This window comes from Halichoerus grypus, chromosome 4, assembly GCF_964656455.1.
Source record: "Halichoerus grypus chromosome 4, mHalGry1.hap1.1, whole genome shotgun sequence".
Classification (NCBI taxonomy): domain Eukaryota; kingdom Metazoa; phylum Chordata; class Mammalia; order Carnivora; family Phocidae; genus Halichoerus; species Halichoerus grypus.
In genome coordinates, this window is record NC_135715.1 from 83,014,702 (window position 1) to 83,038,874 (window position 24,173).

The 24,173-nt window shown below is 43.2% G+C and overlaps 1 protein-coding gene and 1 long non-coding RNA gene across 5 annotated transcripts in view; one reads left to right on the forward strand and one right to left on the reverse strand.

Moving 5' to 3' along the window:
• Positions 1-12,899, reverse strand: part of LOC144381602 (uncharacterized) — a 47,208-nt gene extending 34,309 nt beyond the window's left edge. The window contains exons 1-2 of the long non-coding RNA XR_013447060.1: positions 12,767-12,899; positions 12,112-12,224 (exon numbers count right to left, since the gene is read on the reverse strand). This is a non-coding gene — a long non-coding RNA (uncharacterized LOC144381602). The remainder of the gene's footprint in view (positions 1-12,111; positions 12,225-12,766) is intronic.
• ARHGEF4 (Rho guanine nucleotide exchange factor 4) overlaps positions 1-24,173 on the forward strand; it is a 262,468-nt gene that overhangs the window by 162,786 nt on the left and 75,509 nt on the right. The window contains exon 1 of one of the 4 annotated variants that reach the window (XM_036076894.2): positions 13,004-13,625. The exons of the other annotated variants lie outside the window; for them this stretch is intronic. Within the exon in view, the coding sequence (XP_035932787.2) occupies positions 13,166-13,625 (460 nt within the window). The 5' untranslated portion in view covers positions 13,004-13,165. Of the gene's footprint in view, positions 1-13,003; positions 13,626-24,173 lie in introns of those variants that run through there. 4 annotated transcript variants of the gene reach the window in all.

Here is a 24,173-nt window from a genome sequence, read left to right on the forward strand (position 1 = left end):
TTTGACACACTGGTTACTTTAGGAGTGTGTTGTTTAATTTCCACATATTTGTGAGTTTCCTACATTTCCAGTTACTGATTTCTAATTTTATTCCATGTGGTCAAAGAACATGCTTTGTATTATTTTTATCTCCTTTTAAATTTACTGAAGTTTGTTTTATAGACTAACATAGGGTCTATCCTAGAAAATGTCGCATGTGCACTTGAGAAGAATGTATACTCTATTGTTGGGTGGTATGTTCTATAGATGTCGGTTTGTAGTGTTGTTCAAGTCTTCTATTTGCTTGATCTTCTGTACAGTTGTTTTATCCATTGCTGAAAGTTGGATGTTGAAACCTCTATTATTGTTGAATTATCTATTTCTCCCTTCATTTCTGTCAGTTTTTGCTTTATGTATTTTGGTGCTCTGTTATTAGGCCTATATAGTTTTAATTGTTCTATCTTCCTGATGGAGTGACCCTTTTATTGTTAAACTCAGCTCTTAAACTCCACTGATTGGCAGTTGATTGCTCTACTGTTTACAACAATGCCTTGGGACATAAGTTGCTCTACAAACTAATTCAATCAAATTATGGCTCCTTTGAAGAAATAGTTTCAGAGATCTGTGTTTGGTGTTTGTTCTGATCCCAGAAGGACTCCCCCGCAAAATGTCTTATTCCTGGTTCTTTCTTGCAAACTAATGGGCTTACAATCTAGGCTATATCTTCATTAGATCCATAAATCTGTTCCCCAATGCCTTTCGCCAGAAGCTCCACTGCTCTTGGGAGCACTTTTAAGTTTAAACTTCTCCATGCTCTAGTACAAATGAGGTTAGTTCTTTTGGGAGAGATTAGCAGCTATCTGTTTTACAGCCTTCCCACAGTGAAAATTCTACACCACCCCCACCCCCACGCCCGGCAAAATATTTGAGCAAGAGCTCTGGAACTGGAGATGGGGATCATGGCAGGCTTCTCTCTGAGTAACAATCACTGAAGGAGGGTACATTGGCCTATGGTCCCCTGGGCTTGCCTGACATGGAATCACAGCCTCCCAAGCAGGGGGAAGAGCTATCAGAGCCCCAGTATTCTCGGTATGCTGAAGAAGGGAGTCCCCACTGCTCAACCACTCTTGCCCAGGACTTAGCCTCAACAACAGGTAGTGGGGGACAGGGTGAAAAACACTGCTCCTCGAAATAAGTTAATCAGAGAAAGACATGTATCATATGACCTCACTGATACGAGGAATTCTTAATCTCAGGAAACAAACTGAGGGTTGCTGGAGTGATGGGGGGTGGGAGGGATGGGGTGGCTGGGTGATAGACATTGGGGAGGGTATGTGCTATGGTGAGCGCTGTGAAGTGTGCAAGACTGTTGAATCACAGATCTGTACCTCTGAAGCAAATAATACATTATATGTTAAAAAAAAAAAGAAGAAGAAAAGACAGCAGGAGGGGAAGAATGAAGGGGGGGATATCGGAGGGGGAGACGAACCATGAGAGACTATGGACTCTGTAAAACAAACTGAGGGTTCTAGAGGGGAGGGGGGTAGGAGGATGGGTTAGCCTGGTGATGGGTATTAAAGAGGGCACGTTCTGCATGGAGCACGGGGTGTTATATGCAAATAATGAATCATGGAACACTACATCAAAAACTAATGATGTAATGTATGGTGAGTAACATAACATAATAATAAAAAAAAAAAAGAAAGAAAGAAAAACACTTCTCCTCTAGGGAAGTAAGCTCTCCAGCTGGGAGATAGAGAGGGAGCCCTATGTTCTTGGCTTTAGCCACCTGGAGTAGAATCTCCAACTCAATGAGCTAGGAAGAAGGGGAGGAGTGGTTTTGGTTCAAATACCACAGACTCTCACCCTTCTTACTAAACTTTCATTGATTTTCTTGAACAGATGTTTATTTGTGGTTTGCCCCTAGGACCATATCCAGAGGTTTTAAGTGGTTGTTTTTAAGTAATTTTCACCAGTTTCACTGGGGAGTGGGTCAGGAGAATTTGTCTTTTTCCTGCCTACAGGAAGTCAATCTCAATTTCCCCTATTTTTATGATTCATTAGTCATTTCCGTTAGAGTTTTAAAGGAGATAAGTTAGATGACTGAGTTCATATCATGCTTACTTGATATCAAAATCCATTGCTTGAACTTCCTCATTATATCCCCAACAACTAGCATTATGCTCTGTACAAAGTAGGCTCACAGTGTCTCTTGCCAATGATACTGATAATATCCCAACAAGAACTGTCTAAGAATCCTCAAAATCGGGAGGAATTAACAATTATATAGTGGTTCAAAACATCGCTGGTGAGCATTGGAACCAATTCCACCACTTCCCAGATGTGTGGCCTTGGATCATTCTGAGCTTGTTAGTTTCAACTGAAAAATGAGGCCAATAATAGTACCTATCAGTTAAAGTTGTTGTGGAAGTTAAATAATATATGCAAAGTACTTAACATTTTAGTATATACTTAATAAATAGCTGCTAAGATTTCAGACATTTCTAGACACTGTTGTATATGTACATATCACTTCATTTAATCCTTACAATAATCCTGCAAAAACAGTTGTTAGTATCATTATTTTATGGGTGAAGAAAGAAAGACTTAAGAAGTTTAGGGGGGCGGAGCAAGATGGCGGAGGAGTAGGAGACCTGGATTTCGTCTCCTCTCAGGAATTCAGCTGGATAGAGATCAAACCATTCTGAACACCTACAAACTCAACAGGAGATCAAAGAAAAGAAGAGCAACAACTCTCTGAACAGAAAAGCGACCACTTTTTGGAAGGTAGGACGAGCGGAGAAGTGAATCCGAGGCGACATTCGGGAGGATAGACGGTGGGGGAGGGGCCTCCGACGGCCGCTTCTGGCAAGTGATAGAGCCACGGAGCACAAAATCGGAACTTTTAGAAGTCTGCTCCGCTGAGGGACGTCACTCTGGTGGCGAAGTGGGGGGTGGAACCCTCGCGGGACAGTGTGGTCTCAGGACCCTCGGGGTCACAGAAAGACCGGGGGTGCCTGAGTGCGGCAGAGCTCCCAGGTACCGGAGCAGGGAAGCCGGCTGCAGAGACGGAGCCCAGGCGCGGGCTCTCAGCTCGGGGTTGCTATAAACCGTGATCCGCGGCACAGTCGGGCCACAGCTCCTCCAGCAGGGACCCAACAAGCGGCAGATCCGGGGAGACTCACCTTCTTCCCCCGGGAGGAGAGGTGCGGGAGTGCACCGCGGGGATCTGCTGGGTTTGGAGACTCCACCCGGGGTCGGGTGCCAGATAGAAAGGCGCGGTCACAGGCCGGGTGAGCGCGGAGTGCGGCCGGAGACCGGGGAGACGGGAGTGACTGACGGCTTTTCTCTGGGGGCTCGCTGAGGAGCGGGACCCCGAGTTCTCGGCTCCGCCGGGGCGGAGACTGGGAGGCCACCATTTTCACTCTCCGCCTCCAAAGCTGTACGGAGAGCTTGCAGGGAACAAAAGCTCCGGAGAGCAAACCCGAGCAGATTACTTAGCCCGGACCGGCAAGGGCGGGGCACTTTTGCCTCCGGCAAAGACATTTGGGAACCACGGCAACAGGCCCCTCCCCCAGAAGATCAGCGAGAACAGCCAGCCAAGACCAAGTTTACCGATCAATGAGAACGGCAGAACTCCAGCGCTAGGGGAATACTGCACATAGAATTCATGGCTTTTTTACCATGATTCTTTAGCCTTTCAAAGTTAATTATTTTTTTAACTGTCTTTTTTTCTTTTTTCCTTTTTTCTTTTTTTTTGAATTTTTCTTTTTCCCTTTTTCAACCAACATCTTATCAATCCCTTTTTTTAAAAAAAGCATTTTTATTTTTCATTTTTAAAGTCATATTCTATCCCTTCATAGTAGTTACCCATATTTTTGGCATATATATATAAGTTGTTCTCTCTTTAAAATCTTGAGATAGTTTCTTCTAACAGATCAAAATATACTCTAAATCTCTAGTGTATGGTTTTTTTCTACTCCCCTGCCTGATCACATTCTCTCCCTTTTTTCTTTCTTTTTTTTTTTTTTAATCCTCTTCTTTCTTTTTTCAAACAACTTATCAAATCCTTTTTTAAAATTTTTTATAATTTCCATCTTTACAGTCATATTCCATCCCTTCATCATATCACCCCTTATTTTTGTACATATATAAGTTTTTCTTTCTTTAAAATTTTGGGAGGGACTTTCTTTTAACAGACCAAAATACACCCAAAATCTAGTGTGTGGCACTGATCTATAATCCAGCCTGATCATATTTGATCACATTCTGTTTTTGTTTTGTTTTGTTTTGTTCTGCTTTTGTTTGTTTTTATCTTTATCTTTTTCTTTTTTCTTTTTTTCTTTCCTTTTCTTTTTTCTCTCTTTCCCTTTCTTTTCCCACTGCTTCAGGTCTTTTCTGATTTGTTTAGAGTATATTTTCTGGGGACGTTGTTACCCTGTTAGCATTTTGTTCTCTCATTAATCTATTCTCCTCTGCACAAAATGACAAGACGGAAAAAATCACCTCAACAAAAAGAACAAGAGGTAGTACCGACTGCCAGGGACTTACTCAATACGGACATTAGTACGATGTCAGATCTAGAGTTCAGAATCATCACTTTAAAGATACTAGCTGGGCTTGAAAAAAACATGGAAGTTATTAGAGAAACCCTTTCTGGAGAAGTAAAAGAACTAAAATCGAACCAAGTAGAAATCAAAAAGGCTATTAATGAGGTGCAATCAAATATGGGGGCGCTAACTGCTAGGATAAATGAGGCAGAAGAAAGAATCAGTGAGATAGAAGACCAAATGATGGAAAATAAAGAAGCTGAGAAAAAGAGAGATAAACAACTACTGGATCACGAGGGCAGAATTCGAGAGATAAACGATACCATAAGACGAAACAACATTAGAATAATTGGGATCCCAGAAGAAGAAGAAAGAGAGAGAGGTGCAGAAGGTATAATGGAGCAAATTATAGCAGAGAACTTCCCTAATTTGGGGAAGGAAACAGGCATCAAAATCCAGGAAGCACAGAGAACCCCTCTCAAAATCAATAAAAATAGGTCAACACCCCGACATCTAATAGTGAAACTTACGAGTCTCAGAGACAAAGAGAAAATCCTGAAAGCAGCTCGGGAGAAGAGATATGTAACCTACAATGGTAGAAACATTAGATTGGCAACAGACTTATCCACAGAGACCTGGCAGGCCAGAAAGGACTGGCAGGACATATTCAGAGCACTAAATGAGAAAAATATGCAGCCAAGAATACTATATCCAGCTAGGCTGTCATTGAAAATTGAAGGAGAGATAAAAAGCTTCCAGGACAAACAAAAACTAAAGGAATTTGCAAACACGAAACCAGCCCTACAACAAATATTGAAAGGGGTCCTCTAAGCAAAGAGAGAGCCTAAAAGCAACATAGACCAGAAAGGAACACAAACAATATACAGTAACAGTCACTTTACAGGCAATACAATGGCACTGAACTCCTATCTTTCAATAGTTACCCTGAATGTAAATGGGCTAAATGCCCCAATCAAAAGACACAGGCTATCAGATTGGATTAAAAAACAAGACCCATCGATATGCTGTCTGCAAGAGACTCATTTTAGACCCAAAGACACCCCCAGATTGAAAGTGAGGGGGTGGAAAACCATTTACCATGCTAATGGACACCAAAAGAAAGCTGGGGTGGCAATCCTTATATCAGACAAATTAGATTTTAAACCAAAGACTGTAATAAGAGATGAGGAAGGACACTATATCATACTTAAAGGGTCTATCCAACAAGAAGATCTAACAATTGTAAATATCTATGCCCCTAACATGGGAGCAGCCAATTATATAAGGCAATTAATAACAAAAGCAAAGAAACACATCGACAACAATACAATAATAGTGGGGGACTTTAACACCCCCCTCACTGAAATGGACAGATCGTCTAAGCAAAAGATCAACAAGGAAATAAAGACTTTAAATGACACACTGGACCAAATGGACTTCACAGACATATTCAGAACATTCCATCCCAAAGCAACGGAATACACATTCTTCTCTAGTGCCCATGGAACATTCTCCAGAATAGATCACATCCTAGGTCATAAATCAGGTCTCAACCGGTACCAGAAGATTGGGATCATCCCCTGCCTATTTTCAGACCACAATGCTTTGAAACTAGAACTCAATCACAAGAGGAAAGTCAGAAAGAACTCAAATACATGGAGGCTAAAGAGCATCCTACTGAAGAATGAATGGGTCAACCAGGAAATTAAAGAAGAATTAAAAAAATTCATGGAAACCAATGAAAATGAAAACACAACTATTCAAAATCTTTGGGATACAGCAAAGGCAGTCCTAAGAGGAAAGTATATAGCAATACAAGCCTTTCTCAAGAAACAAGAAAGGTCTCAAATACACAACCTAACCCTACACCTAAAGGAGCTGGAGAAAGAACAGCAAATAAAGCCTAAACCCAGCAGGAGAAGAGAAATAATAAAGATCAGAGCAGAAATCAATGAAATAGAAACCAAAAGAACAGTAGAACAGATCAACGAAACTAGGAGCTGGTTCTTTGAAAGAATTAACAAGATTGATAAGCCCCTGGCCAGACTTATCAAAAAGAAAAGAGAAATGACCCAAATCAACAAAATCATGAATGAAAGAGGAGAAATCACAACCAACACCAAAGAAATACAAACAATTATAAGAACATATTATGAGCAACTCTATGCCAACAAATTAGATAACCTGGAAGTAATGGATGCATTCCTAGAGATGTATCAACTACCAAAACTGAACCAGGAAGAAATAGAACACCTGAACAGACCTATAACCACTAAGGAAATAGAAGCAGTCATCAAAAATCTCCCAAAACACAAAAGCCCAGGGCCAGATGGCTTCCCAGGGGAATTCTACCAAACATTTCCAGAAGAATTAATACCTATCCTTCTGAAACTGTTCCAAAAAATAGAAATGGAAGGAAAACTTCCAAACTCATTTTATGAGGCCAGCATTACCTTGATCCCAAAACCAGACAAAGACCCCATCAAAAAGGAGAATTACAGACCAATATCCCTGATGAACATGGATGCAAAAATTCTCACCAAAATACTAGCCAATAGGATCCAACAGTACATTAAAAGGATTATTCACCACGACCAAGTCGGATTTATCCCTGGGCTGCAAGGTTGGTTCAACATCCGCAAATCAATCAACGTGATACAATACATTAACAAAAGAAAAAACAAGAATCACATGATCCTCTCAATAGATGCAGAAAAAGCATTTGACAAAGTACAGCATCCTTTCTTGATCAAAACTCTTCAGAGTATAGGGATAGAGGGTACATACCTCAATATCATAAAAGCCATCTATGAAAAACCTACAGCGAATATCATTCTCAATGGGGAAAAACTGAGAGCTTTCCCCCTAAGGTCAGGAACGCGGCAGGGATGTCCACTATCACCACTGCTATTCAACATAGTACTGGAAGTCCTAGCCACAGCAATCAGACAACAAAAAGAAATCAAAGGCATCCAAATTGGCAAAGAAGAAGTCAAACTCTCACTCTTTGCAGATGATATGATACTTTATGTGGAAAATCCCAAAGACTCCACCCCAAAACTGCTAGAACTCATACAGGAATTCAGTCAAGTGGCAGGATATAAAATCAATGCACAGAAGTCAGTGGCATTCCTATACACCAACAACAAGTCAGAAGAAAGAGAAATTAAGGAGTCGATCCCATTTACAATTGCACCCAAAACCATAAGATACCTAGGAATAAATCTAACCAAAGAGGCAAAGGATCTGTACTCAGAAAACTATAAAATACTCATGAAAGAAATTGAGGAAGACACAAAGAAATGGAAAAACGTTCCATGCTCATGGATTGGAAGAACAAATATTGTGAAGATGTCAATCCTACCTAGAGCAATCTACACATTCAATGCAATCCCCATCAAAATACCATCCACTTTCTTCAAAGAAATGGAACAAATAATCCTAAAATTTGTATGGAACCAGAAAAGACCCCGCATAGCCAGAGGAATGTTGAAAAAGAAAAGCAAAGCTGGCGGCATCACAATTCCAGACTTCCAGCTCTACTACAAAGCTGTCATCATCAAGACAGTATGGTACTGGCACAAAAACAGACACATAGATCAATGGAACAGAATAGAGAGCCCAGAAATGGACCCTCAACTCTATGGTCAACTAATCTTCGACAAAGCAGGAAAGAATGTCCAATGGAAAAAAGACAGTCTCTTCAACAAATGGTGTTGGGAGAATTGGACAGCCACATGCAGAAGAATGAAACTGGACCATTTCCTTACACCACACACAAAAATAGACTCAAAATGGTTGAAAGACCTCAATGTGAGACAGGAGTCCATCAAAATCCTAAAGGAGAACACAGGCAGCAACCTCTTCGACCTCAGCCGCAGCAACTTCTTCCTAGAAACATTGCCAAAGGCAAGGGAAGCAAGGGCAAAAATGAACTATTGGGACTTCATCAAGATAAAAAGCTTTTGCAAAGCAAAGGAAACAGTCAACAAAACCAAAAGACAACCGACAGAATGGGAGAAGATATTTGCAAATGACATATCAGATAAAGGGCTAGTATCCAAAATCTATAAAGAACTCATCAAACTCAACACCAAAAGAACAAAGAATCCAATCAAGAAATGGGCAGAAGACATGAACAGACATTTCTCCAAAGAAGACATCCAAATGGCCAACAGACACATGAAAAAGTGTTCAATATCGCTCGGCATCAGGGAAATCCAAATCAAAACCTCAATGAGATACCACCTCACACCAGTCAGAATGGCTAAAATTAACAAGTCAGGAAATGACAGATGTTGGCGGGGATGCGGAGAAAGGGGAACCCTCCTACACTGTTGGTGGGAATGCAAGCTGGTGCAGCCACTCTGGAAAACAGTATGGAGGTTCCTCAAAAAGTTGAAAATAGAGCTACCATATGATCCAGCAATTGCACTACTGGGTATTTACCCCAAAGATACAAAAGTAGGGACCCGAAAGGCTACGTGCACCCCGATGTTTATAGCAGCAATGTCCACAATAGCCAAACTGTGGAAAGAGCCAAGATGTCCATCAACAGATGAATGGATAAAGAAGATGTGGTATATATATACAATGGAATATTATGCAGCCATCAAAAGGAATAAGATCTTGCCATTTGCAACGACGTGGATGGAACTGGAGGGTATTATGCTGAGCGAAATAAGTCAAACAGAGAAAGACATGTATCATATGACCTCACTGATATGAGGAATTCTTAATCTCAGGAAACAAACTGAGGGTTGCTGGAGTGGGGGGTGGGGTGGGAGGGATGGGGTGACTGGGTGATGGACACTGGGGAGGGTATGTGTTCTGGTAAGCGCTGTGAATTGTGCAGGACTGTTGAATCTCAGATCTGTACCTCTGAAACAAATAATGCAATATATGTTAAGAAAGAAAAAAAGAAGAAGAATGTAGCAGGAGGGGAAGAATGAAGGGGGGGAAATCGGAGGGGGAGAAGAACCATGAGAGACGATGGACTCTGAAAAACAAACTGAGGGTTCTAGAGGGGAGGGGGTTGGGAGGATGGGTCAGCCTGGTGATGGGTATTGAGGAGGGCACGTTCTGCATGGAGCACTGGGTGTTATGCACAAACAATGAATCATGGAACACTATATCTAAAACTAATAATGTAATGTACGGGGATTAACATAACAATAAAAAAATTAAAAAAAAAAAAAAAAAAAAGAAGTTTAAATAATTTGCCCAAAGTCACAAGTAGTAAGAGAAAACCAGAATTTGAACCCAGATCTCTCTGGCTTTAAAGCTTCTTTCTGTTTAACACTGTTGTAGAAACTGAAGTACAGGGTTAGTCAGGAGAGACAGGACAAAAGCCAATCTCTAAGCTTAGAGAAGTTCCAATCCCATTCTGTATCTGTTTCTACATGTACAGTTCAATTGCAGCTCCTATTTTCACATCAAGCCAGCCTCAAACAGTGATCCTCTGTACTGACCTTTCTGATAAAGACATTGTATTACTGTTAATTCAGAGAGAGAGAGAGAAAGGTAATTACTTATAATTATAAACCTGTCATGTGATGTTAAGAGAACCAACATCTCCTCTCTCTCCCTTAATAATATCAGAAATAGATGAGTTTGATGGGCTTCCCATGGTAGGGAGGCAGCTAAGTCTCACTGCATCAACTTTTATTCCCCAAGATTTCCTTAACCTTGGGTAATAAGTATTAATTTTAGTTGCTGGGGCACCTGGGTGGCTCAGCTGGTTGAGCATCCAGCTCTTGGTTTCGGCTCAGGTCATGATCTCAGCCTTGTATCAGCTCATGCTCAGCGGGGAGTCTGCTTGGGATTCTTTCCCTCTCCCTCTGCCCCACCCCAACTCATGCACTCTCTCTCTCTCTCTCTGGAATAAATAAATAACTCTTTTAAAAAAATCTTTAATTTTAGCTGCCATCATCACTGTGGTCTTAAGAAATGTGGATCCTTTTTTATACTCAAATGAAGACACTCAGCAGTACAGCTGAGACCAGGATAGCTGGTTCAAATAAGAGTTTATTGAAGTCTCAGGAAGACTTAAAAGAGAAACGGACTCAGAAAAAGCATGGCGCTTGGCTATCTGGCTGACAGTGGCTTATAGAGGCTAGATTTGCCCATGGCTGCTGCCGTCTGGAGGCACCATCTTTATACTATCCGCTCAGGATGACACATCATCTGCTCAAAGGCCTGACCCTGCAGAACAAGAATGCTCCCTTCCTGCCTAGTTGGCCTCCTACTGAGTTCCAGGCCCCCACTCATTCCTCCACAGGCACGCACCAAGTGCCCAGCCTGCAACAGTGGCCCAGCACCCATGGTCTATGGGGGCAGACAAGAGATAAACAACAAGCCATTGACAGATAAGTCCTGTGAAGGATAAATGAAGTTCCCCTGAGGAGGTAATGTTTGCTAAGATATGAATGTTGAGAAGGAGCCAGTACCCTGAAAAGCAAAGGAAGAGCATTCCAGGTAAAAGGAACAGTAAGTGCAAAGACCCTGAGGCTAGAAGGAGAAAAAGTAAGGTGGCCACAGTGGCTGGAATGCAGAGACCAAGGGATAGAAGAGATGATAAGAGTTGCAGAAATAGGTCAAGTCAGAACACACAGGGTCTTGCAGGTCTGGCTAACTGGGAAGAGATGCTTCTGGAGGGTTTGAAGCAGGAGCATGACATGGTATGCTTTATATTTTAGAGCTCTTGCAGGCTGCTCTGTGGAATAAGTTAAGAAACTAAAGAGGTCTTCCAAGCACAGTGTGATAGTGGTAGCAGTAAAATAAAGACATGGACAACTTTGACACTTATTCTGGAGGCAGAACCCAGACTTGCTGATGAGTTGGGAGAGATGTTTCTTGATCTGTGTCTCATGCTGGCAATGACCATCTCTTTCCTGAGCACTTCTTCCCACCCACGAGAGTTTATCTCAGAGTTCTCAACCAGACAGCTGCACAAGAATACAGGGGGGACCCTCCTTGCAGAACTGCCCACAATCAGGAACAAGGGGAGGGAAGAGCTGTTCTTCCCAAGGGCAGGAAAGGCTGGAGGCATGGGTAGGATGTGTGCATTCCAGGTATGGAGTAGTTAGGAAAGCAGAGGGTTTCCCCAGACAAGTACAGTAAATTGAGGGAGGGGTCTTCAAGATGCAGATTGGCTGAGTCACCCTTCAGTGCCCATAAACTGAACACCCAACAATACCAGTATTACCTTATGCTTGTACAGAGCTTTGTACTTACCTACAAGGAGAGGAGAAAGTTATCTATGAAGATGCAGGGTCCCTTATGGTACAGAGCTAGGAGCACATGTAGCTTAAGGATGGAGACAGGCCACAGGAAATGGACCCCAAATGCAGGGAAGGGGAGACCACTTTTCTAGCATCAACCCTATACCAGCCGGTGTGTGGCAAGTACCTCTCATTTTACCCTCATTATCATTAATATTTCAGCCACTTTACAACCAGCTCCCTAGGGCTTGGAGAAGTTGGAAGACCAGCGACGCTGGTGGGGGGTGGGTGGGAGGGAGCGTCAGCAGCCCTGATCAGCCTGTATCAATCCATATTAGGACTCCCCTCACACATCTTACCTCCAAGACAAAGTCTCCCACTGTTTTCACCTCCCAGATTTTGTATTTCATATAAGTACTTCTTGACTTAACGTTCTTTTGGAACAGTGGAGGTACTTCACCTTTTAGGCACACTGCAAGAACCCACAGAACTCTCACAAGTGTCTGGAAGGGTCAAAGGAAACAGCAACTTTCTTCCCTAATAATCCCTAACACCCCCCCCCCCAAAAAAAAACACAAAACCCTGTAATCTCTGGTTCTCTTTCTTGTGCTTTGGGGCTCCCATTTTCATTTGTACTTGTCACTGGGCTGTTCCAGACACTATAAAAATCGTTTGGCGTGGACCATGATTCTACTTTTTATGGTCTCTTAATCACTGCAGAACACCTGGACGACGTACCCTAGGCACGGTACCCTCCTGCAGGCTGGCTGCCAGGAGTGTCCAGGGTGCAGTTCCCCCGCACACCGTGCGTGTGGCAGGGCCAGGGGCTAGAGGCATGTCCCGGCCAAGCGCACTCCCCCGAGCCAGTGTTCACGGTTGCATGCCAGAGTCACGGCCCCTGGATGAGTGTGGCCTCCCACCTGCGTTCCCGCCCCAGATGGACACAGAGGCGCTGCCCGCAGTCTTAGCTGGATCCTTGGAGAAGAAAAGCAAGCGCCCACCGGCTCTACTCACCACCGTGGCCTTGGGGTATCCCCTTTTGAGAATGACCCTATCCTAACACACGCGTGCGAATGCTGGCTGCGGGCAGCGGCCCTGCGGGGACCGAGGGTGGCCCGGTGACCCGCGCGCCGCGCCCGCGCCCCCGCCCGCCGCCGCTCCAGGTCTGCGTGCGCGCGTGCGTGAGCGCGTGCCGACCAGGCCCGCGACCCGCACCCGGGTCGCCGCCGCCGCTCTGAGCCCGCCAGGCTGGCCGGGAGCGGGCGGCGAGAGAAGGCGCCGCGCCCTGCCCGGTGGGCGCCTGGCCTCACCCTGAGCCGCGCGCGCCCCGCGCCTGCAGAGGGTCCCCCCGCCGCCGTGGCCGCAGAGCCCGAGCAGGCGGCGGCCGGCCGGGAACCTCCTTAGCGGAGCCCCATGATGTCAGCTGGCCCGGAGCGGCGGCCGTGCGGCGGCGGCGGGGATGGGGCCGAGGACGCCGCGCGATCGCCTGCACGCCCCTCGCCTTCCGACGGCGCTGCCGGCCCCGGCCCGGGCCCCGGCTCGCTCGCCCTGTCGCCCTGCAGCCCTGCCGCCGCAGCGGCCTCAGCGCCCTGGCCCGCGCCGCCGCCCGCGGCCCAGCCGCCCCCGAGCCTGTGGCTGGAGCTCGGGCCCGCCTGCATGAGGGCGCAGCAATGCCCGAGCGAGTCGAGCGGGCAGACGAGCGGCGACCTCGGCACTAGCAGCAGCAGCAGCGGAGGCAGTAGCGCCGGGCTGTCCCCGGGCTCCGACTCGGACAGCAGCGGCGTGGTGTGCGGCGGCCGCGGCGGCAGCGGGGGCATGCGCGGCGCCCTGTCCCGCTCCTGGAGCCTGGAGAGCCTGCGCTCGGCCACCGCCGGTAAGGGCGCCGCCCGCGCCCCTGCCGCTCCCCGCGTCTGTCCTCTCCCGAGCTGCTGCTTCTCTCTCCTTCCCCTCTCGAGACTGTCTTGCCTCCTTTCCTGTCCTCCCTCACTTTATCTGTTTTTCGTTTCCATCTTCTGGTTCCTTGCTTCCCATTGCTTTGCACTCCTGATTCCTTTTCTTTTCCCTGGTTTTCTTCTGATTTGCCGCCACCACCACCTCCCACCATCCCTGTCCCTTCTTTCACCCACTTTTACCAGTGGGCCACCTGTTACAGCTGGGACCTTGTTGCCCCCACCCCCGGCAGGGCGCGTCGTCAACTGAGAAACTGAGTGCCGAAGGTGAGAATAGAATTTGGTCCTTGATGCTCTGTTTCCCTTCCCCAAACTGTTCTTGACCAATGGCACATGTCTGGCTTTCCGAACTGCAGCTCTTTGACCCTGAGCCCACGCAGAAGGTAGGAGAGGGCTCGCTGGCCAAGGGTGGACAGGATTCAGTGCGTTTGGTCCTGGCTTCAGGACAGGCTCCCCACCCAGAGGAGGGGGTTTGTCTTGGACCCTCTGAAATAAGCAGTGCTGTTTCTCTGAGATAGGATTGCTCTGGGGTCCCCAGGGACCATGTGCTCCCCTTAGTGCCCCCCTTCTGTTCGGAGGACCCAATTCTGGGTACAGATTGAGAGAAAGACTTTGACCCTAAATACTAATTAAGGACGTCCAAAGTGGTTTTATAAATGGTGATGGCCTACCCTTGGTTGGTTGGCAAATGGGATTCTTTATATTTTACTTCTTGCAAAAATTCAACAAGTTATTTTTGAGCCCCTGAAGTGGGAGCTGTAAAGGAAGATAAGTGCTGCCCAGAAATCAGAAATGGGGGGCCAGGGGAGGTAATGCTTGCATTATGCTTATGCATGGTGTAGAGGGTGCAGCCTGGGAGAGCTGCATGGTCCTACCGAGATAGTGGAGGTGGAGGTGAGGCTCTGCGTGTGCCCTGGTCAGAGTAGCGGAGCCAGAGAAGGGGGCATGCAGACAGCAGTTCTCCCCACCCCCCAAAGGCGGAGCACAGCCCTGTTGGGGAGTAGAGTTAAAGGCTGGCTTCCAAGGCTGTGAGAGTACCCTTCCTGGCAGATAACAGGGTTGAGACTCTGCTCTAAAGTCAGTGGGTTTGGAAAAGGAAAGTGAAGGGTGCCCAGACCATTGTATTGAGCACTCCATGATTCTCATGTGCTCCGTCCCAAAACAAACACATGAAACTCAGAAAAGTTGGCTTCTCCTCCAAATAAAAGTTTTTTCGGAATTCTACAGCCCTGACTCCTTCCCATCCCAATTCCCTTGAAACTCTCCTTTCCCTCCCTCCCTGGGTTGCTTAAATAGAACCCAACTTGAGAAAAACAAACAAGATAATACTGTAAGTGAGACTTTAAGGAAACTGACAAAGGACGCTCTTTTTTTCTTAGCCCAGTAGCTTTCCTTCCACTTCCAGAGTGAGAAGGCGCACCTGCTCCTCCTCAGCAGTGGCAAACAGGCCCAGAGAAGCTCAAGGAGGTGGCCCTGGTGCCCCCAAGGGCTGCTTTGCCCCAGGGCAGAGCTGAAGCAAATGGAAATGGGAGAGACCCGGTTTGTTAGGTGACCTTGAGATTCAGGGACTCCCAAGAGCACACCGGGGGCACTGAGGCCACCTGGATGAGTTTCAGAGAGAACAGCTGTATGGGTATGAAGGTCTGGGGTGGTGTGTATGTGTGTGTTGGGAGGCAAAGCAAGGTAAAAGCTAAGGCCCAGAAGGCTGCTCCTTGAGGGGCTCAGAGTTGCCCCTACAGTGGGAGGACAGGGTTTAAAGCAACGTGATATTGGAAGAGTTGATGTGAAACCCAGAAGCAAATGCCATGCCCTTCACAGAACACAGGTATTGCTAGGCATACGGACAGCACACTGCCCTTGCTCAGGGGGTGCTGGTCAGTAACCAACCACAGAGACCCAGGGCTTGAAGGCATTTTAAATCCCCTCTTCATCCTCTGCCCTCAGTCCCATCCCTCAACCCTCTACTACCTGCCTTGTTTTGGGGACCCTGTATCAGTTGTATTCAATACTAGATTTGTTACAGGGTGCTGCCATGAACCCTGTAGAATTTTGTGAGTCCATGAAACACATCACAACTTGTCAACGTCTAGTGCGTTGGGGTCCCTGGGTAAGGGTCGCGAAATCACCGGGACACAGGGGATGCAGAGCAAAGGCAGCACTTGCAACTGCATACTGCCGTTTATTTCTTGACATCTTTTATGCTCTTTACAATCAAAATATATTGTTACTGATTAACAATGTAAGCATTAAGATATCCCGATACTTCTTTACGCAAGAGAGGACAAAATCAAATTCGGTTGCACCGGAATAATTACATATCTTAAGTAAATCTCATTCTCTGATCAGTTCTTATGCAAAGGTACCTTATGACCCATTCCCCGAAACTACATAAAATCAAACCCTATGCAGGAATGCTGAGATCAGACAACACCCCGCATATACATTTGAAGCAGGATGTTATCTGATCATCACATCCCCGCACACGAAGCCACTCTCCTCGGTGGGCGTCACAAGGAACAATGTGCCCAAGATTACTCAAAACATCATGAGCCATTTCTCAGCTGACCGGATGCCTGAGGCATAGGCACACAACAAGGCGAGGGAGACTTTTCCCCCTCTCAGGCCTGGGCGTTCCCGACCTTACCCTGCGTGCGCCACAGCACACAAACAATTCCGGCCACAGAGGGCTCACATGCCTATGTTGGCCTCAACAACTGGATTCCTGGAGAGAATTAAGCCCTAATGTCCTAAGACATCTACTCTGTGCAATGCAAGAATTTTCTTCTCTTCTCCTAGAACAGTACTAGCTATTTGCCATCCTTGAGAGGAATTGAGAAAATAGGCACTCAAGTAATACTCTTTGGATTTGTGGTTTAGATGAGATCTGGTTGGAAAGGCTGCCATGGAGGGGGATTCAGTGGGAAGAACAAAGGGAAAGTAATTTGTCGAGCATCTTCTATATGCTCCATGTTACCTGCTTTACCACATAAAAATCCAGTGAGGTAAGCATTATTATCCTACAACTCAGGTGCAGAAACAGGATCAGAAAGTTGCAGTAACTTACCCAAGGTTGCCTAGCTAGGCCATGTCTAACTAGAGCTTCAGGCCTGGATCCGTGTGATTCGATAAGAGCTCTTTACCAGGTTTGGAGGGGAGGCTCCAGTGGAGTGTCAGGTCCAGAAAGAAAAGGTGTGTTGGGGTGGAGCGGCGGCAGGGGGGTACATCCTGAAGTAATATCTTGGCTCCTTGCATGCTATTATCTTTATTCAACAGTCATGGCTTTTTTCTAGATCCCAGTTACCCCATTTTCACAATGAAAACATTGAAACCAAGGATCTGACTCCTTCTCTAATCAACTATAAAATTCCATGATTCTAGTCAGAGCTGTTGATTTGGGGTAGATACCCTCCGTGAGTCAGCATTTATTGTATATTGTATTTCTGTTCCGTCTATGACTCTAAGACAAAGCACATGTGTGTTTAATTGAACTGTGTTTCTCTCTTAAGAAAGATTCAGAATTACCAGTAAAAGATCCTTAGCAAACTTAATTATTGTTGTTGTGATTTTTGTAATGGAGTGTATTTGCTAAACATTTTTGTAGTTGTCAGCAAGAACCAGAAAGGCTAGTACTTGAGGCCGGAATTGCAACTTACCTGCAGGGCAGAACATCAGCTAGGGAATCTAGTAGAGAACTGTAGATTCTCCTTATTTCCAAAAGACTTTTTAAATCTTAAATGTCCAATCTTGGCATTTTCCGTTGAAATTTCACTTTTCCTGTTGTGGAGAGGACCTTCCTTTAAGGCAGAATCTGAAAATTAAACATAGTTGACAAGGTGGAATTTCTATAACCCTTCTGTCTGCCCCACTGTCTCATCCCCCCCTAAGCAAGTGCCTGTAGTCTCTGCAGCCCTCAGCTATATTATCACACTGCTGCCACTGGGTTAAGGCTTTTTAAATTCCTATTCTGATGTCTTGTCTGACAGGATTACTTCTCAGTTCAGGCTTCTGGGGTTGACAGTTTTCACTACCTGTGCTATTGCTTGGTTAATGCCATATGACTTCTTGGGAGAGAATGCTTGCTACTTCCACATTCCTCTGCAAGTCCCTGAGGCATTTTTCTGACTCAGATAGGAATCAGACTTTTCAGAAGGCTAGGCCTCTCCCGTAGCCAGACATTTATTTAACACTTGGCATGTTCCAGGCACAGCACTAGGCACTAGAGATGGTAGGCAAACCATACATCTTGCCCTTAAAGAAATGACAGCAGAGTGAGACAGACAGTGACAGTTCATTATAAGGGCTCTGATAGAAGTAAATCCAGTGGGCTGATGCGTCAGGGGTGCCCAAGCCACTCTCAGTGGATGATTCTCTAGAAAGAGGCACAGAGCTCAGAAAAGCTTTTACATTCATGGTTTCAGGCTATTACAGTGGAAGCCTACAGACTAAAATCAACTAAGGCAAAGGGAGCATAGGGGCAGAGTATAAGAGAAACCAGGTGCATACTTCCAGATGTTCCCTCCCATGGAATCCCGTGGGCCATGCTTAGCTCTCCCAGCAACGTTGTGCGACAACATGCAGGAAGTATTGCCAACCAGGAGAGTTCGCCAAAGCCTTGGTGTCCAGGGTTTTTATTGGAGGTCAGTTACTTAGGCATGTAGTGTCCACAAGACTGACCTTAGTAACTTAGTCTCCAAGCTCTCCAGAGGTCACACTGATGCAGTGTAGCCCAAGGCCCCCATCATAAATCACACTGTTAGTATAAAGTGTCTGGGGTGGTTGAAGACCCCAGGTATACAAAGCCACTCTTATCAGGCCAGATATTTCAGGGACTTAGAGTCAATGTCCTCAGAACCAGATGAAGGCCAGCCCTTCCTTCAAAATGTGTAAGGTTTGTACATCCCCAAGCTTCCCCAAGGAAGCTTAGAAGAGAGGCACCAGACCCTACTTGTTATGAGGGGCAAAGACAGGGAGGGAGGGAGTTAGAGAAACCTTTCAGGATAAGGTACTGCCTGAGTCTTATTGCCTGCAAGTTAGCTGTGTGGTGAGGAGTAGAAAGAGCCTTCACGATGAAGAGCCAACACAAATGCAGAAAGATGTACAAAGGAAGGGAGCCTGTGCTTACTGAGCACCTGTGCTGGGTACTGTGTCAGGTGCTTAAATATGCAGGAATTGCAAATAATACGGAATGAGGAGCATAGCAAGAGATAAGGAAGACCAGGCTGTGGGACTCCATGCTAAGAACTGTGGACTAACAGTTCTTGGAGCCATGGAAAGGTTTTAAGCAGGACATTAATGTGGCCAAATGTTTGCATACTTTCTCTCCTTCTTTATTTTTATTATCTCCTTCTTTATTTTTAAAGTTACACAGTAAAAGTTACTCTTTTTGGTGTATAGTTATAAGAGTTTTGACAGATGTATACAGTCATGTTGCCACCACCATAATCTAAATACAGAAGAGTTCTATTACTCTAAAACATTAACGCTGCCCCTTTGTAGTCACCCCCCTCGCCCACCCCCAGTTCCTGGCCAGTTTGACTATTGCAAGAGTGTCATATCCATGGACTCATATCATACTGCCTTTTGAGGCTGGCTTCTTTCACCTGGGATAACACATTTGAGGTTCCTCTGTGTTTTTGCATGTATCAATAGTTGTTTTTTCCTTTTATTTGCTGAATATTATTCCACCGAATGGATATACCACAGTTGGTCTGTTAGTTCACTAACTGAAGGGTTTTGGGGTTGTTTCTGGTTTTTGTCTATTATAAATAAAGCTACTATGAACATTAGTGTACGAGTCTTTGTATGGACATAAGTTTACATTTCTCTTGGGTAAACACCTAGGAGTAAATTGTGGGATCATTTTTTAAGTATATGTTTAACTATAAGAAACCATCAAACTCCTTTTCAAAGTAGCTACCATTTTCACTCTCACCATCAAAGTATGACAGTTCTCATTGCTCCGTATTTTCTTCAGTACTTAGTACTGCCAGTGTCTCAAGCCATTCTGTTAGGTGTGTGATACCTCATTTGGTTTTTATTTGCATATCCCCAGTAACTACTGATGTTGAACATTTTTTCATATGCTTATTTACCATATGGGTATCTTCTTCTTCGGTGAAGTGCCTGAATCTTTTGCCCAGTTTTATTGGATTATTTGTTTTCTTATTACTGAGTTTTGATGTGAGTTTTACTCATATATTCTGAGTACAAGTGCTTTGTCAGATATGTGATTTGCAAGTATTTTTTCCAGTCTGTGCCTTGTATTTTAGTTATTTAACAGTATCTTTTGCAGAGCAAAAGTTTGTAATTTCAGTGGAACTCAATTTATAACTTTTCTTTTATGGAATATACTTTTAGTGTTGTATCCAGGAACGCCTTTTTGAACCTGAGGACATAGAGTTTCCTATGTTTTCTTCTAGACGTTTTTTTTTTTTAAGATTTTATTTATTTATTTGAGAGAGAGAATGAGATAGAGAGAGCATGAGAGGGTCAGAGGGAGAAGCAGACTCCCTGCCGAGCAGGGAGCCTGATGTGGGACTCGATCCCGGGACTCCGGGATAATTACCTGAGCCGAAGGCAGTTGTTTAACCAACTGAGCCACCCAGGCGCCCTCTTCTAGACATTTTTATAGTTTTACATTTTATACTTAGATCTTTGATCCATTTTGAGTTAATTTTTATATAGTTTGAGATGAGGGTCAAAGTTCATTTTTTTGCATATGCATGTTCAGTTTTGTAGCACCATTCATTAAAAAGATTATCCTTTCTCCATTGAATTGCCTTTGTACCTTTGTCAAAACTCAACTGTCTATATTTGTGGCTCTATTTCTGGACTCTGTTCTGTTCCACTGATGTAAGGGTCTATCCTTTTGTCCATACTGTTTGTCTTAATTACTATAACTTTATAGTGTGTCTTGAGGAAGGTATGTGAACCCTCTCATTTTATTCTTCTTTTCCAGTATTACTGTAGTTATTCTAATTTTTTTTTGCCTTTCCATTTGCATTTTAGAGTCAGTCTGTCAATATCTACAAAATGTCCTTCTGCAATCTTGACACAGATTGTAATGAATCTGTAAATCAATTTGGGGACAATTGAAATCTTGACAATATGGAGTCTTTCAATTTATGAACATTGTACCTCGGAGCCTAGGAAGCCAAGCCATGGACCACCCACCACTCACCTGCAGTACCTATAGATTTGGATGAATTCTTCCCTTCTAAAAGTTTCCAAAATATCCCAATGTTCCTGAGCCTGCCAGATAGTGACCTTCCTCACTGACCTACAAGTCTGGGAATTCTATAAGCCCCAAATCAGACTAGTTTTTCTAAGAAGGTTTTGTAAGCATTGGCTGCATGAAGTCAACTTAGGTCCTTAAAAGTGTCTGGGTGTATGTCATTAAATTCATATTCTTATATTCGTATTCTTAAATATGACATTCTAGTCATATAGCCAAGTTTCCAGGTATTCCTTCTGTTAACAAGGAGGATAGATTCTTATCGAACCTATGCAAACAATTATGTTGCTATGAAAATAAATAAGAGTACTCAGAGTGTCCAAATTCTGGAGGGGTCAGGCATGGAGAAAAAGGTATAATTAACAAATGTTTCATTTTACAAAAGCATAGTCTACCAAATGGCTGTTTATCATTTAAGGATAATTTAAGAGAATAAAAGCAGTGTTCCTTATGTATCCACAAATTAGAACATTAGAATATTAACAATGTTACAAATAAAACCCACAATCATCCTTCATCAAATCATTCAGTTTAATGTAGTTAATTATCACTCTAGTCTATCTTGGGTTTGTAATTTCTTAAATCCACCTGCTTCTCTGCTAGAGTTTTAGAAATCCAATGTTGGAATCTCAAAGTTGATTATGTGATATCATCAGAACCCTACACCCAAAAGTACCTGGCATAGTCCCTTCCATGGGGTACTGAGACAGTTCTTTGTTGAAGAGGAAGCTCTCAGGCCATTAGCTGTAGCCTCAGAATAAAACAAAAAACTATCTATAGAAGACTTAAAGTGGCTATGGTTAAATTATTACTAATAATTTTAAAAGTGAAGGATCTCATGAGAATTCATAACAAGAGTAGTGTAACAGACAAGGAATTTTGGATGTTTCTGCTATATACAAAACAAGATAATAAAGTCAATCAAAATTTCAGACATCATAAACATAATGATTAACTGTATTTTCAAAGAAGATAGTTAACATTACAGCTAATTTATTTAAATGAATGAGCATTATCTCTACATAAAATATTTTCAGATATAATATGTAACAATCCTGACAAAATTTATTATGAATATACCAACCATGTAGTTAGAATATACCAAGAATATCTATGAAGAGGTTGAATAAGTCTGGAGCAGGTCCTAAACATTTCAATCCCCAGTTGAAAACTACTGGCCTACAAAATGCTAGATTCAAATTAAAGAAGTAAAGTTGCAACCAACTTTACATTTAAAAATAAATGAAATCATGATTTATAATACTATATTATTGTCATATGATACCAGACAAAGTAGTACCAGTACTCTGATAAACAGGATCATATCATGGACAGCAAGGACATTGGCAATTCTCTAGGAACTTTCCATATAGCATACATTTTCTGAAATATTTCTGTTAACATTTTACCCATTCATATTTAACCTAGGGAAGGTTAGACATCTCTCCTAATTTGACAGCTCTTCCCATTCAGCTCATCTATGGTAACATATCAAATAAACCTAAATATTTCTAGCACTTGTCTTTTTCACAAGATGAAAGAACAAATGCTTTATGATTTTCCAAACACCTTATAGGAAATCCCAAAGGCAATTTCAGGTTCAAAAGTTATCATTAAAGATTTAATTTTGGAAGGGCAAAATATCAAAAGTTGTCAGGAGATTTGAACACTGATTAAGATAAGATCATGAGTTACTAAACAATACTTGATTAGTTGCTGTTTAACGAATGTGATGATAAAATATTTCCAAAATAAACATGATTGTAAGGAATCTTAGCTCTTTTCTAACTAAGAAAGCTTTGTGATCTGAAGTAATCAGACATGGCAAAGTCAACATAAAACACAATGGTTTTCATAATATACAGAATCTCTGCTGTCTAGGCAAATTACACAGAAAGTAATAGATAATCTTCTACAACTTCTTATGAAGAGCAAACCAATAATCCAAGAAAATTTTGTAATTTTAACAAAGAGACATCCAAATTTTTTTTTGCGTCAGTATAATATTCAATACTACAACTCCTTTTGCAAATCTTATAAAACCTACCAACTCTTTGTCAGCTTTGACCATGACAAGTTGAACTCTTCTCTTACAACTTCTAGTTTTGTCTATATCCCTTACACTTCTCAAAGAGGAAAAAGCAAACACATTTGTTAACAGACCCAATTATATGTATATAGTCTCTCTATAGCATAAAAAATAAGAGCTCTTAAACTCAATGAATGATTCAGTATTCTATCTTATTGGAATAATCTAAATATCTATTGACTATCCATTAGTTAACTCCCAGTTTGAGTGACATAAAAATCTTGGAAATTATCTTCAAGCTAACATACTTACTGTTGAAAGAGGGTTTGTCAGAATAATGATTCAGTTTTGTTAAACACATGTACATTTTTCATAATGGTAAACATTTAGTAGAAGTAATGCTAGCTTATGCAAAAGTAAGCCTATATAAGTTTAGGAAGAACATACCCAAGTAGAATAAAAACCTACACATATATTATTTAACTCTGATAATTATTTAACATAGAGAAGACATAGTTCCACTTATTAAGCCAAAGACTTCCTAAATTATCTGAACTGGAATAGTTAAACTGTTTCTGAGGGGTTTTTTCACATTGAAAATATTTGAGGTTCAATTTCCTTACCTTCTTATAATATTAGGAATAGTCAATTATTACAAATGCTAATTTATTTTTAAGGTGATCAGAATAGAGCTCCTTTAAGAGATTTTATAATCTAATTTGGTAACACTATCTGAAGTTATGAAAATATTACATACTTGCACAGTGAGAGGGAAAGTCCTTTCTGAATTATAGACATGGAAACATACAGACACATAAAGAGGTTTATAAGCTTCAGTCGTAAAATTTCAGCCATTTTACAGAAATAAAAAACTCGCCAGTCCAGATATCTACCTCCTGGTGGGCATGGAATTCTTAATTGACTTGAGCTTAAGATAGACAAAGAGACAAACAGAAGACTAACAAACCAGATTCTCTGCCATCTTCACTCAACAGAAACAAGATCTCTATAAAGCATTATCAGTCCCAGAATTTAAGTGAGCACTCAAAAGGAATCACATTCAAATCCTTACCATGCTACTGATGGACACAAGTCCAGAGCCCAGGACCATGAGCCCGACACACCATTGTTTCCCCATCACCAGTCGGGAAGGAGAGGCTCATCACCTGGGTGGAGCAAACAGGGATCTGAAGACTGGCCCTGAGACTG